Source organism: Bufo gargarizans, chromosome 5, assembly GCF_014858855.1.
Source record: "Bufo gargarizans isolate SCDJY-AF-19 chromosome 5, ASM1485885v1, whole genome shotgun sequence".
NCBI classification, from domain to species: domain Eukaryota; kingdom Metazoa; phylum Chordata; class Amphibia; order Anura; family Bufonidae; genus Bufo; species Bufo gargarizans.
The window spans coordinates 261,002,510-261,015,638 of record NC_058084.1 but is presented as its reverse complement, the minus strand read 5'-3'; the positions used below and the strand labels follow the sequence as shown (position 1 = coordinate 261,015,638).

Genomic DNA, 13,129 nt, shown 5'->3' with positions numbered 1-13,129 from the left:
GAGTGAAAAGAAAACACGCATAAAAACAGTATGAGTCTTCACAGCTAGGAATAAAAGGGACAAAATTTACCACATACGGTACCTAAATCAATAGAACACACACAGGGCAATGAAAAAGGGCAAAACTCAGGAATAGCATGTCAAATTAAATATAAATATATATATATATATATATATATATGGCTCACAGAGTGTAATGACGTTAAAATAAAAAAATAAAAACTACTGATGATAAATACTCTAAGGCCCCTTGCTGACGAACGTGTCCAGATTAGGTCCAGATGCGTTGTGAATGCGATTAGTGAAAAATGCACGATTTTGCAGGAAAAGTAAGGCCCCTTTCACACGGGCGAGTATTCCGCGCGGGTGCGATGCGTGAGTTGAACGCATTGCACCCGCACTGAATCCTGACCTATTCATTTCTATGGGGCTGTTCACATGAGCGATGATTTTCACGCATCACTTATGCATTGCGTGAAAATCGCAGCATGCTCTATATTCTGCGTTTTTCACGTAATGCAGGCCGCAAAACATTGTAATGCGTTTTGCACTCGCGTGAGAAAAATCACGCATGTTTGGTACCCAAACCCGAACTTTTCCCTTATAACAAGGTTATAAGGGAAAATAATAGCATTCTGAATACAGAATGCTTAGTATAATAGGACTGGAAGGGTTAAAAAAAAATAAAAAAAGTTAACTCACCTTATCCACAGGTCATTTAGCCCACAGCTAAAGAAGAGACCGACCTGGTACTACGCGATCAAGAGGATAAGGTGAGTTAACTTTTTTATTTTTTTTAACCCTTCCAGCCCTATTATACTAAGCATTCTGTATTCAGAATGCTATTATTTTCCCTTATAACCATGTTAGGCTACTTTCACACTAGCGTTCTGCTGTCCGCTCGTGAGCTCCGTTTGAAGGAGCTCACGAGCGGAGCAGAACGCCTCCGTCCAGCCCTGATGCAGTCTGAATGGATGCGGATCCGCTCAGACTGCATCAGTCTGGCGGCGTTCAGCCTCCGCTCCGCTCGCCTCCGCACGGCCAGGCGGACAGCTGAACGCTGCTTGCAGCATTCAGCTGTCCGCCTGGCCGTGCGGAGGCGTGCGGATCCGTCCAGACTTACAATGTAAGTCGATGGGAACGGATCCGCTTGAAGATGACACCATATGGCTCAATCTTCAAGCGGATCCGTCCCCCATTGACTTTACATTGAAAGTCTGAACGGATCCGCTCAGGCTACTTTCGCACTTAGAAATTTTTCTAAGTTATTAATGTAGATGGATCCGTACTGAACGGAGCCTCCGCCTGCATTAATATGATCGGATCCGTTCAGAACGGATCCGATCAAACGCAAGTGTGGAAGTAGCCTTATAAGGGAAAATAATACAATCTTCAGAACATCAATCCCAAGCCCGAACTTCTGTGAAGAAGTTCGGGTTTGGGTACCAAACATGCACGATTTTTCTCACGCGAGTGCAAAATGCATTACAATGTTTTGCACTCGCGCGGAAAAATCGCGCATTTTCCCGCCACGCACCCGCCTCTTATCCGGGCAAAAAACATGACGCCCGTGTGAAAGAGGCCTAATTCAGTTTTGTATGTGATCACGTTCAGTTGTTCAGTTTTTATTGCGTGGGTGCAATGCGTTCTGATGCATTTTGCACGCACGTGATAAAAAACTGAAGGTATACAAACAACATCTCTTAGCAACCATCCATGAAAACTCATCCCATTCACACTTGCTTGCGGATGCTTGCGATTTTCACGCAGCTCCATTCACTTCTATGGGGCCAGCGTTGCGTGAAAATCGCTGAATAATAAACATGCTGTGATTTTCACACAACACACACGTGATGCATGAAAACTAACGCACATGTACACAGCCGCATTTAAATGAATGGGTCTGGATTCCGTGAGGGCGCAATGCGTTTGCATTACGCATTGCACCTGCGTGGAATACTCACTTTTGTGAAAGGGGCCTAAAAGCAGGTTACTAATACCAAATTTAATTATCTAAAAACATTTTTAATAGGACTGATGCCTGTCACTTTTTGTTGTTCAAAACCTCCATGATGAAGCCTACGTGGCAAAACACGTGTCGAGGTTGAGGCATTTGGGAATCCATTGACACCATAAGCAGCAGCAATATGAGTATGTAATACGAGACCCAGTGTCCAGTGTGGGTTGGACTGGCGGTATTTGTTATCACTTAGTAGCCTTTTGTCACCAGTTGCATCACTATATAGCCGCAGTCTTACCATTAACCTGGGTTTCAATGAGGGGGATGCCAGGATGGTTTGGGTGGTTATGTAACATGTTTGTGGGGATATGGCATTGTCATCACCACCTATTACTTATTCGATTGTCATCTTACTCTTTAACGCTCTTGCAACTGTGGCTGCTCAGGGTCCAATTATCCTCAAGTGCGATTCTCCACATTGTTGAGCCCCATTTCAGAGGCTCGTTTCTTCATGTCCTATTCCTTTTGACTTAGACTGACATTTATTGTTCTATGTAATTTAATAAAATTAATTATTTTTATACAAATAGCATCCTCGTTTTTTGGTGTTTGTTCAAACCCTCCACTGAGACAGACAGTCACAAAGTATTTAATGGCCATTAACAACAGCATAAGTTTGGGAGATTAGTGAACAGACAGCGTTTTCCAATTCCACCTTTGAGGAATAGTGCATATGACCCGTCCACAATTAGTTAAAGAAGGGCCTGTAATGGCTTTAAAGCGGTAATATACTAATAAATATAATAACAGCTAGACCCCAAGGAGAAGACAAGATCAATGGCGGCATTCCCACCTCACTGCCTGTAGTGGTATGGTCCTGCAGCAGCCTCCTATTCACTCTTGCTGTCTCACACCCAGCTGAAGATAGGCTCCCTCCTCCTATAGGGGAAACCAGCTACACCTAAACTGTTGCTAGATTGAAGGCATACAATTGTCCTATTCTCTATACTCTGTACCCTAGGTATTCAGGCTTGACAAGTTTCAAATGTGAAATAACTAGATTTGCCATATATTTGACTAAGTATTCATCTCCCTTCACTGAAAATCTCAGGACCCAACATCCAGGACAGGCTGTCTAAAGTAGACATGATATGCAGAATGGAAGCAAATTCTAAAAACTATTAGACCTTCCGATTCCAAAGCACTCTTCCCCAATCTTGTCCATCTCTCTCAACTTTGTTCCCCAGTTACCACTTGAATAAGTCTGGCATTGGGACCTTCACCTTGGGCCTCTCTCACACAACCGTATGTATTTTTCTGTGTTTTGTGGCCCTTTTTCACAGATTCGTTGTTCCGTTTTTTGTTTCCACTGTGTTTCCGTTTCTATTCCGTTTCTGTTCCATAGTTCCACAAAAAATCTCAGTTTGGTAATGTATGCAATCTGTATTTTGCGGATCGCAAACGGAAACATAATACTTGTAATAATTTCTGTAATGTACAGTAATGTTTGTAAACAGTAAATACAAAGGCAAAGTGGGCATGGATACGCAAAAAAACGGATGACATACGGATGTGTTCCATATGCATTCCATAATTTTTTCCTGACCCATTGACTTGAATGGAGCGACGGAACGTTATTTGCGGACAATAATAGGACAAGTTCTATCTTTTAACGGAACGCATATATGGAAATGAATGGTTCCGCAAACGGAAACCACAAACACGGAATGGAAATGAGAAAAAAATATGTTTGTGTGCAAGAGGCCTTGCTCTGTGTTGCAAGTGAACCCACCTCAAGTATAAATCACCCTCCATTTCACAAGATTACCTACAATTGAGCATATGTCTGTTAAACATTGCATATCTCTTTTGCACACATCTAGGAACTATGGGGGACATTAATCAAGACTGGCATTTTGTTTATCAGTTTTTATTTATCTGTGTGCAGCAAAATTTATGTAGAGGAGCACGCCTCTCATAGATTTGGTGCATGTTTATGCTTGCCATGTGATAATGAGCTATGGCAGTCTCTTAGCTGCCTTAGATCTATGTCTTAATTCAGTGTTCTGCTGACCCTGCATTGCTGCCCCCCCCCCCCCTTCCCCCCACCGGTCCTTTTCCTATTACTTCATAAAAGTGTCAAGAAGGGGGGAAATCACAGATTTTGCTGCACATATGTTGTGCATAAAACTTTGAATTCTGTTTATGCCACTTTAAAAAAAGTCCCCCTTTGTGTATAGTTTTTCCTTTTTTTTTTCTCAGCTTATGTCTATCTAATTACACTCTCCATTTCCTATCTGTCCTATTAATGTTGTATTTTTTTGTATGTTTTTCTATACACAACATCTATATCTAATGGAACATGGATTTCTGGTTTTGCATGTTTAATTTCAATAAAAAGTTACCTTTTGTCTTCAATAATAGTCAATATCAGGCATATACAATATGGCATATAGTTGTCTAAAGTTTTCTTTAAACACATCATTACAATAATAAATTAAATAACATTTAATCAAAGTAAAATACCAAAGTTATTTAGGTATATTAATCAATAAGACTTTTAATATACCATGATATACTAAAATTCAATTCCCCTTAGTAGAGTTACAAACCAGATTCCCAAAAAGTTGGGACACTAAACAAATTGTGAATAAAAACTGAATGCAATGATGTGGAGATGGCAAATGTCAATATTTTATTTGTAATAGAATTTAGATGACAGATCAAATGTTTAATCCGAGTAAATGTATCATTTTAAAGGAAAAATACGTTGATTCAAATTTTCACGGTGTCAACAAATCCCCAAAAAGTTGGGACAAGTAGCAATAAGAGGCTGGAAAAAGTAAATTTGAGCATAACTAAGAGCTGGAAGACCAATTGACACTAATTAGGTCAATTGGCAACATGATTGGGTATAAAAAGAGCTTCTCAGAGTGGCAGTGTCTCTCAGAAGCCAAGATGGGTAGAGGATCACCAATTCCCACAATGTTGCGCAGAGAGATAGTAGAGCAATATCAGAAAGGTGTTACCTAGCGAAAAATTGCAAAGACTTTGCATCTATCAACATCAACTGTGCATAACATCATCCGAAGATTCAGAGAATCTGGAACAATCTCTGTGCGTAAGGGTTAAGGCCGTAAAACCATACTGGATGCCCGTGATCTCCGGGCCCTTAAACGACACTGCACCACAAACAGGAATGCTACTGTAAAGGAAATCACAGAATGGGCTCAGGAATACTTCCAGAAACCATTGTCAGTGAACACAATCCACCGTGCCATCCGCCGTTGCCAGCTAAAACTCTACAGTGCAAAGAAGAAGCCATTTCTAAGCAAGATCCACAAGCTCAGGCGTTTTCACTGGGCCAGGGATCATTTAAAATAGAGTGTGGCAAAATGGAAGACTGTTCTGTGGTCAGACGAGTCACGATTCAAAGTTCTTTTTGGAAATCTGGGACGCCATGTCATCCGGACCAAAGAGGACAAGGACAACCCAAGTTGTTATCAACGCTCAGTTCAGAAGCCTGCATCTCTGATGGTATGGGGTTGCATGAATGCGTGTGGCATGGGCAGCTTGCATGTCTGGAAAGGCATCATCAATGCAGAAAAATATATTCAGGTTCTAGAACAACATCTGCTCCCATCCAGACGTCATCTCTTTCAGGGAAGACCCTGCATTTTTCAACAAGATAATGCCAGACCACATTCTGCATCAATCACAACATCATGGCTGCGTAGGAGAAGGATCCGGGTACTGAAATGGCCAGTCTGCAGTCCAGATCTTTCACCTATAGAGAACATTTAGCGCATCATAAAGAGTAAGGTGCAAAAAAGAAGGCCCAAGACGATTGAACAGTTAGAGGCCTGTATTAGACAAGAATGGGAGAGCATTCCTATTTCTAAACTTGAGAAACTGGTCTCCTCGGTCCCCAGACGTCTGTTGAGTGTTGTAAGAAGAAGGGGAGATGCCACACAGTGGTGAAAATGGCCTTGTCCCAACTTTTTGGGGATTTGTTGACACCATGAAATTCTGATTGAACATATTTTTCCCTTAAAATGGTACATTTTCTCAGTTTAAACTTTTGTTCCGTGATTTATGTTCTATTCTGAATAAAATATTAGTAAATTAAAAGTTGGCACCTCCACATCATTGCATTCAGTTTTTATTCACGATTTGTATAGTGTCCCAACTTTTTGGGAATCCGGTTTGTACATATTTTCCATTTTTTTACATTAAATTTGATACAAAATCATGCATAGACAATTTCAGAGTTCACCAGACTATCACATGATGAATAAATCACGCATTGCCATCCGGATTATAATAATACCACATTAATTCCACATTCAGCTTATTTGTTTACTCAATCAAAGTGTTACCTTAAAATAGACTCTACCTCTTTCTCTAAAAAAAATTGAGAACATAGAGACCCCAATTACCCCCAAATCCACTTTAATTATTATTTTATTTGTCTATTTTTATTTGTATGTTTATTTTTTTGCTGAGTAATTTTTTACTTTAAGGACCAGGTCAAAATCTGACTTTATGTGGTAATAACTTGCAACACATTTACTTATCTAAGCCATTCTGAGATAGTTCAATTTTTTTTTTCTTATTTTCCTCCTCAAAAACCTAGGTGCGTCTTATGGGCCGGTGCATTTTATAGGGTGAAAAATACGGTACATACTGTATTTTTTTTATGAAATATCGCTTTGAAGAGAAAGGGGCACTTTTTTACAGTAAACATTTAGTTTTTTTTATTTTTATAAAATATATTTTTTTTCACTTTTTATTGTCCCAGTACATAGACTTCAACATTTTAGAATCTGTACATAAATATGCTGTATTGTACAACATTGAAACTATCAGTTTCACACTGACAATGTGTCTATGAGACACAGCCATTGATTGAGGTATATAAGGGATTAGTCATAGCCAGGCCCCTGTATTGATTGGGTATGAACAGCTCTTGTGTCCCCCTGATCATCATGATATAATAGTATGTCAATGTGCGTAAAGTCACTTTTGGCTGCTATGTACTATTATGTCAAATTTTGCCAAGGTGTTAAAAAACATAACACCAAAACAAAATGAATATATTTTTCATGTCCTGCTCTTAACGGACATGTAAATATTCAAACATTCATGAAAGAAACCTACGATATGATTTATTTCTCAGTGGTCTTTGGCTACTTTTCCCCCAATGTAATGAAACACTTAGGCTGGGTTCACACCTGAGCGTTCTGAAACGAGCGCTCTGTATGCGCGATTGTACGGGCGTTTACAATCGCGCATACAGAGACAGGCGTGCACACATTGTCGCGCGTTCCCGAATATCTATGTGCGGGAACGCGCGACAAACGCCCAATAAAAAGCTCAAGCTCTTGTTTGAGCGTCGGGCGTTTTACAGCGCGATTGTACGCGCTGTAAAACGCCCAGGTGAGAACCATTCCCATAGGGAATCATTGGTTCTTGCCTGTTGTGCGTTTTACAGCGCGTAGGAACGCACTGTAAAACGCTCAGGTGTGAACCCAGCCTAACACATGTTCATTGCTACAGGCATTTAATTGACTGAAAAAGTGCAATTCTGGGATTTTTCTCTAACAACTAAAATAAACAAGACATACTTAAATGTTTCAATTATAGGATTGTCACATATTTTTATAGTATTCAATTTATAACAGGAGAAACCTGTGGCTTCAGTTAACAAATAAGTGGACACACAGTATAAAAAAATAAATAAAGGAAATTAAGTTTAGGCATAATATAATATTTTATAATTTTAATATAATAAGGGCTAATTTTACCAAAAGATTTACAGGGCCGCACCAAACCATTACTTGTCACTTTGGAGAACATTTTTTTACCACAGCCTTGGAAGCTAGCAATCCCACTGGAACTAAGAAATGTGTGATGTGCATTTTTCCTAAAAGTTGGTACATTTTATGATGATATTTTCATCAAATATTCATGACATTAACATTTTTCTTTTTTTGTTTTCATGCTATATTTAATGTATTAATTATGGAAAACCATAAGATAAATTTGATTATCCTACCAGTCTCATAACATAACCAGGTCAATAAGATTAAGAAAGTATGCTAAAAAAGGTTAAATATATATCAAAATAGTTTTACCTTGCCCACATACTGAGGATCTGGTCCCATGTGTTCTTCTAAAACAAAGAACTGATTCCATACCCATCCACGTTTTGGCCGGTGGTGAACTTCTGTTTCTCCTTCTATGTGTTTGGTTTGATTTCTGGTCACTTTTATGGGATTGTGATGGGTTGCTCCATAGCATCTCTGCACAAAACAGAGACATACTAGAACTGGACAAATACCAGATGAGCTTGTAAATCTCATGGTAGAAAATGTTCCTTTTTTTTAGCAGAGTTGTCAATTTTTAATCCAAATGCCTTGGATATGCTTGGTTTAATGCTACACTGTGCCTGGTAAAACAGTCAAACATGGTCTTCTGTGAGCATCCATTGTTTCTAGAAATTTTTTGATAAGAAAAGTATGGTATTTACATCCTGAAAAATCTGTTTGAGCACAGTCTCTGTGGAATTCTTTAAGATGTCCAGAAGGGGACCATATTATATCTAATGGAGGGAAGAAAGAAAAAAAAAAATCAAGACATTAATTCAACTGTTTCACCCACAGTATTAGCAACTTTTAATTATAGAGAAATGTATGAAACTTTTATTTTAATCAATGAAGACAAGATATCTAAACCCCTAATTGAATATGAATATGCCTTTTTACAATGGTCACTAACGGGCCCTAGGTTAGGCAGCCACTTTTTCATGGACAGAAATGCTGCTTTTGGCTTATTCACTACCAAAAAACTAATAAAAGGCGATAAAAAATGTGTGTGTGTGTGTGTATATATATATATATATATATATATATATATATATATGCATACAGTGAATATAAAAAGTATACATACCCCTGTTAAAATGTCAGGTTTCTGTGCTGTAAAAAAAGAGACAAAGATAAATCATTTCAGAACTTTTTCCACCTTTAATATGACATATAAACTGTACAACTAAATTGAAAAACAAACTGAAATATTTTAGGTGGAGAGAATAAAACTAAAAATAATAAAAATAATGTGGTTGCATAAGTGTGCACACCCTCTTATAACTGGGGATATAGCTGTGTTTAGAATTAGGCAATCACATTCAAAATCATGTTAGGTAGGAGTCAGTATACACCTGCCATCATTTCAAGTGCCTCTGATTAACCTCCAAATAAAGTTCAGCTGCTCTAGTCGGTCTTTCCTAAAATGTTCTTAGTCGCATCCCACAGCAAAACCCATGGTCCACAGAGAGCTTCCAAAGCATCAGAGGGATCTCATTGTTAAAAGGTGTCAGTCAGAAGAAGGGTACAAAATAATTTCCAACGCATGAGATATACCATGGAACACAGTGAAGAAGCGGAGAAAATATGGCACAACAGTGACAGTACCGAGAACTGGACGTCCCTCCAAAATTGATCGAAAGACAAGAAGAAAACTGGTCTGGGAGGCTACCAAGAGGCCTACAGCAACATTAAAGGAGCTGCAGGAATATCTGGCAAGTACTGACTGTGTGGTACATGTGACAACAATCTCCCGTATTCTTCATATTCTTCCGTATTCTTACAAAGAAAAACATTCAAGCCAGGCTACATTTTGCAAAAACACATCTGAAGTCTCCCAAAAGCATGTGGGAAAGGCCTCATGCACACAACAGTATTTTTTCACGGTCCGCAAAAACGGGGTCCGTTGGTCCGTGATCCGTGACCGTTTTTTCGTCCGTGGATCTTCCTTGATTTTTGGAGGATCCACGGACATGAAAAAAAAGTCGTTTTGGTGTCCGCCTGGCCATGCGGAGCCAAACGGATCCATCCTGAATTACAATGCAAGTCAATGGGGACGGGTCCGTTTGACGTTGACACAATATGGTGCAATTTCAAACTGATCCGTCCCCATTGACTTTCAATGTAAAGTCAGGAGTCCCTTTTATACCATCGGATCGGAGTTTTCTCCAATCCGATGGTATATTTTAACTTGAAGCGTCCCCATCACCATGGGAACGCCTCTATGTTAGAATATACTGTCGGATATGAGTTAGATCGTGAAAACTCATTTCCGACAGTATATTCTAACACAGAGTTAGAATATACTACAAACTGTGTACATGACTGCCCCCTGCTGCCTGGCAGCACCCGATCTCTTACAGGGGGCCGTGATCAGCACAATTAACCCCTCAGGTGCCGCACCTGAAGGGGTTAATTGTACTATCATATCCCCCTGTAAGAGATCAGGGCTGCCAGGCAGAAGGGGGCAGACCCCCCTCCCCAGTTTGAATATCATTGGTGGCCAGTGCGCCCCCCCCCCCCTCCCTCTATTGTAATAATAGGTTGGTGGCACAGTGTGCGGCCCCCCCTTCCTTCCTCTATAGCGATTAAACTGGGACTCCGATCGGAACTCCGCTGCCACCAATGATCGGGGGGGGGGGGTGGGGGAGAGGGGAGGCCGCACACTGGCCACCAATGTTGTTAATGCTATAGAGGGAGGGGGGGCGATGGGGGGTGCACACTGTGCCACCAACAAATTATTACAATAGAGGGAGGAAAGGGGGGGCGCACACTGTGCCACCAATGAATTATTACAATAGAGGGAGGAAGGGGGGGCCGGGGGGCGCACACTGTGCCACCAACAAATTATTACAATAGAGGGAGGAAGGGGGGGGGCGCACACTGTGCCACCAACAAATTATTACAATAGAGGGAGGAAGGGGGGCGGCACTGGCCACCAATGATATTTAAACTGGGGAGGCAGGGGGGTCTGCCTCCTGCTGCCTGGCAGCCCCGGATCTCTTACAGGGGACTATGATACGCACAATTAACCCCTTCAGGTGCAGCACCTGAGGGGTTAATTGTACGGATCACAGCCCCCTGTAAGAGATCGGGTGCTGCCAGGCAGCAGGGGGCAGTCTTGTACACAGTTTGTAGTGTATTCTAACTAGAAGCGTCCCCATCACCATGGGAATGCCTCTGTGTTAGAATATACTGTCGGATATGAGTTTTCACGAAGTGAAAACTTAGATCTGAAAAAGCTTTTATGCAGACGGATCTTCGGATCCATCTGTATGAAAGTAACCTACGGCCACGGATCACGGACACGGATGCCAATCTTGTGTGCATCCGTGTTTTTTCACGGACCCATTGACTTGAATGGGTCCGTGAACCGTTGTCCATCAAAAAAATAGGACAGGTCCTATTTTTTTGACGAACAGGATACACGGATCACGGATGCGGCTGCAAAACAGTGCATTTTCCGTTTTTTCCATGGACCCATTGAAAGTCAATGAGTCCGGGAAAAAAAACGGAAAACGGCACAATGGCCACAGATGCACACAGCGGTCGTGTGCATGAGGCCAAAAGGTGTTGTTGTGGTCTGATGAAACCAAGGTTGAACTTTTTGGCCATAATTCAAAAAGATATGTTTGGCCCAAAAACAACACTGCACATCACCAAAAGAACGCCATACCCACAGTGAAGCATAGTGGTAGCAGCATCAAACTTTGGGTCTGTTTTTCTTCAGCTGGAACTGGGGCCTTAGTTAAGCTAGAGGGAATTATGAACAGTTCCAAATACCAGTCAACATTGGCACAAAACATTCAGGCTTCTGCTAGAAAGCTGAACATGAAGAGGAACTTCATATTTCACCATGACAACGAACCAAAGCATACATCCAAATCAACAAAGGAATGGCTTCACCAGAAGAAAATTTACGTTTTGGAATGGCCCAGCCAGAGCCCAGACCTGAATCGGATTGAAAATCTGTTGAGTGATCTGAAGAGGGCTGTGCACAGGAGATGCCCTCGCAATCTTTGCAAAACAGAAATGCGGACATACGGAAACGGAATGCACACGGAGTAACTTCAGTTTTTTTAGCGGACACATTGAAATGAATGGTTCCACATAAAAAACGGAACAGACACGGAAAGAAAATATATTTGTGTGCATCAGCCCTTACACAGAGAATTAAATCACTGATAGGACCTCTCCCAAGCACAACTGAAGTCAGAAATAGCAGAGATTTAAATGTATAAATTACAAGATTTACTCAATCTTTTCCCACAAAACGATATATTGATTGTTGAGGAAGGGTTGAGACGCATGCATATATATATACATACAGTATATGCATGCAAACACGTGCATGCATATATGATATATATGCATGCATTAATTGACACGTCACAGGATGATGTGTGCAGATGTGCCCAGCATCTGCGCACATCTGCCCTTAGTGGCCCACAGGGGCTCATGGTGGCCCCTGTGGGAAATATGTGGTCCCTGGAAGCTGTGCCCCCTTATAGGTCCCTTGATGCTCCCTTATGCCCCCTCATAGGTATGTGCCCCCTAATAGTCCTATATACCCCAATATCAGTGTATACATGTGTATGGATGTGCCCCAAGCATCCATATACATGTATATTATACATATATCCCCCTCCATAGACACTTGAAACCAGGTGCATCAGTGTGAATGCGCCCCAAGCATTCACACTGATGCAATCTGGCTGATTCCATCAGAATGACCGTACAATGGTCCGGTCATCCTGATCGATACAAAGAACTCAGTTTCAACAGAATCTGAGTCCTTTGTTCTAATTATCTCCAGCACTGCTGGAGATAATTATGCATGATAGAAAAGAGGGAGAAACTACCCCTCCTTTTTTTATGCACATTCCGGCAGCGCGATTACTATCGCACTTTCCGGAATGCAAGGTGCTGCAGGCCTGTCAGCAAGTCGCGGCCCTGCTGTGTTTGCCCGTGGCGCGCGCATGCGCCGCGGCCCGGGAGTGCGGGCTGCAGGATATAAAGTCCGGCAGCCCTGCACTGGGAGAGGGACGGAGCGCCCCCCCCCCCCCCCTGGCTGAAGGACGCTGACTGACTTACCCCCCTGCTGAAGGAGAGCGCAATCGGCGCTCAGGAGGAACGGAGCAACCCCCTAGATGAACGAGCAACAAACATTAAGTATCACCCCCTTTATTAACCCCTATCCCCCCAACGATAATCAACCCTTATATCCCTGACCCCCTACCACTAACCCACCAACGATTTAACCCTTACACCCCCAGAGCCCACACCCCTATCCCACCAATGA

General features: G+C 41.6%; 1 protein-coding gene across 2 annotated transcripts in view; it reads right to left on the bottom strand.

Annotated features, from left to right (window-relative positions):
* The window catches only part of CDH18 (cadherin 18), a 601,306-nt gene extending 592,981 nt beyond the window's left edge, over nucleotides 1–8,325 (bottom strand). For both annotated transcript variants that reach the window (XM_044293327.1, XM_044293328.1), the window contains exon 1: nucleotides 8,098–8,325. In XM_044293327.1, the coding sequence (XP_044149262.1) occupies nucleotides 8,098–8,325 (228 nt within the window). The remainder of the gene's footprint in view (nucleotides 1–8,097) is intronic.
* Nucleotides 8,326–13,129: the final 4,804 nt, after the last annotated feature.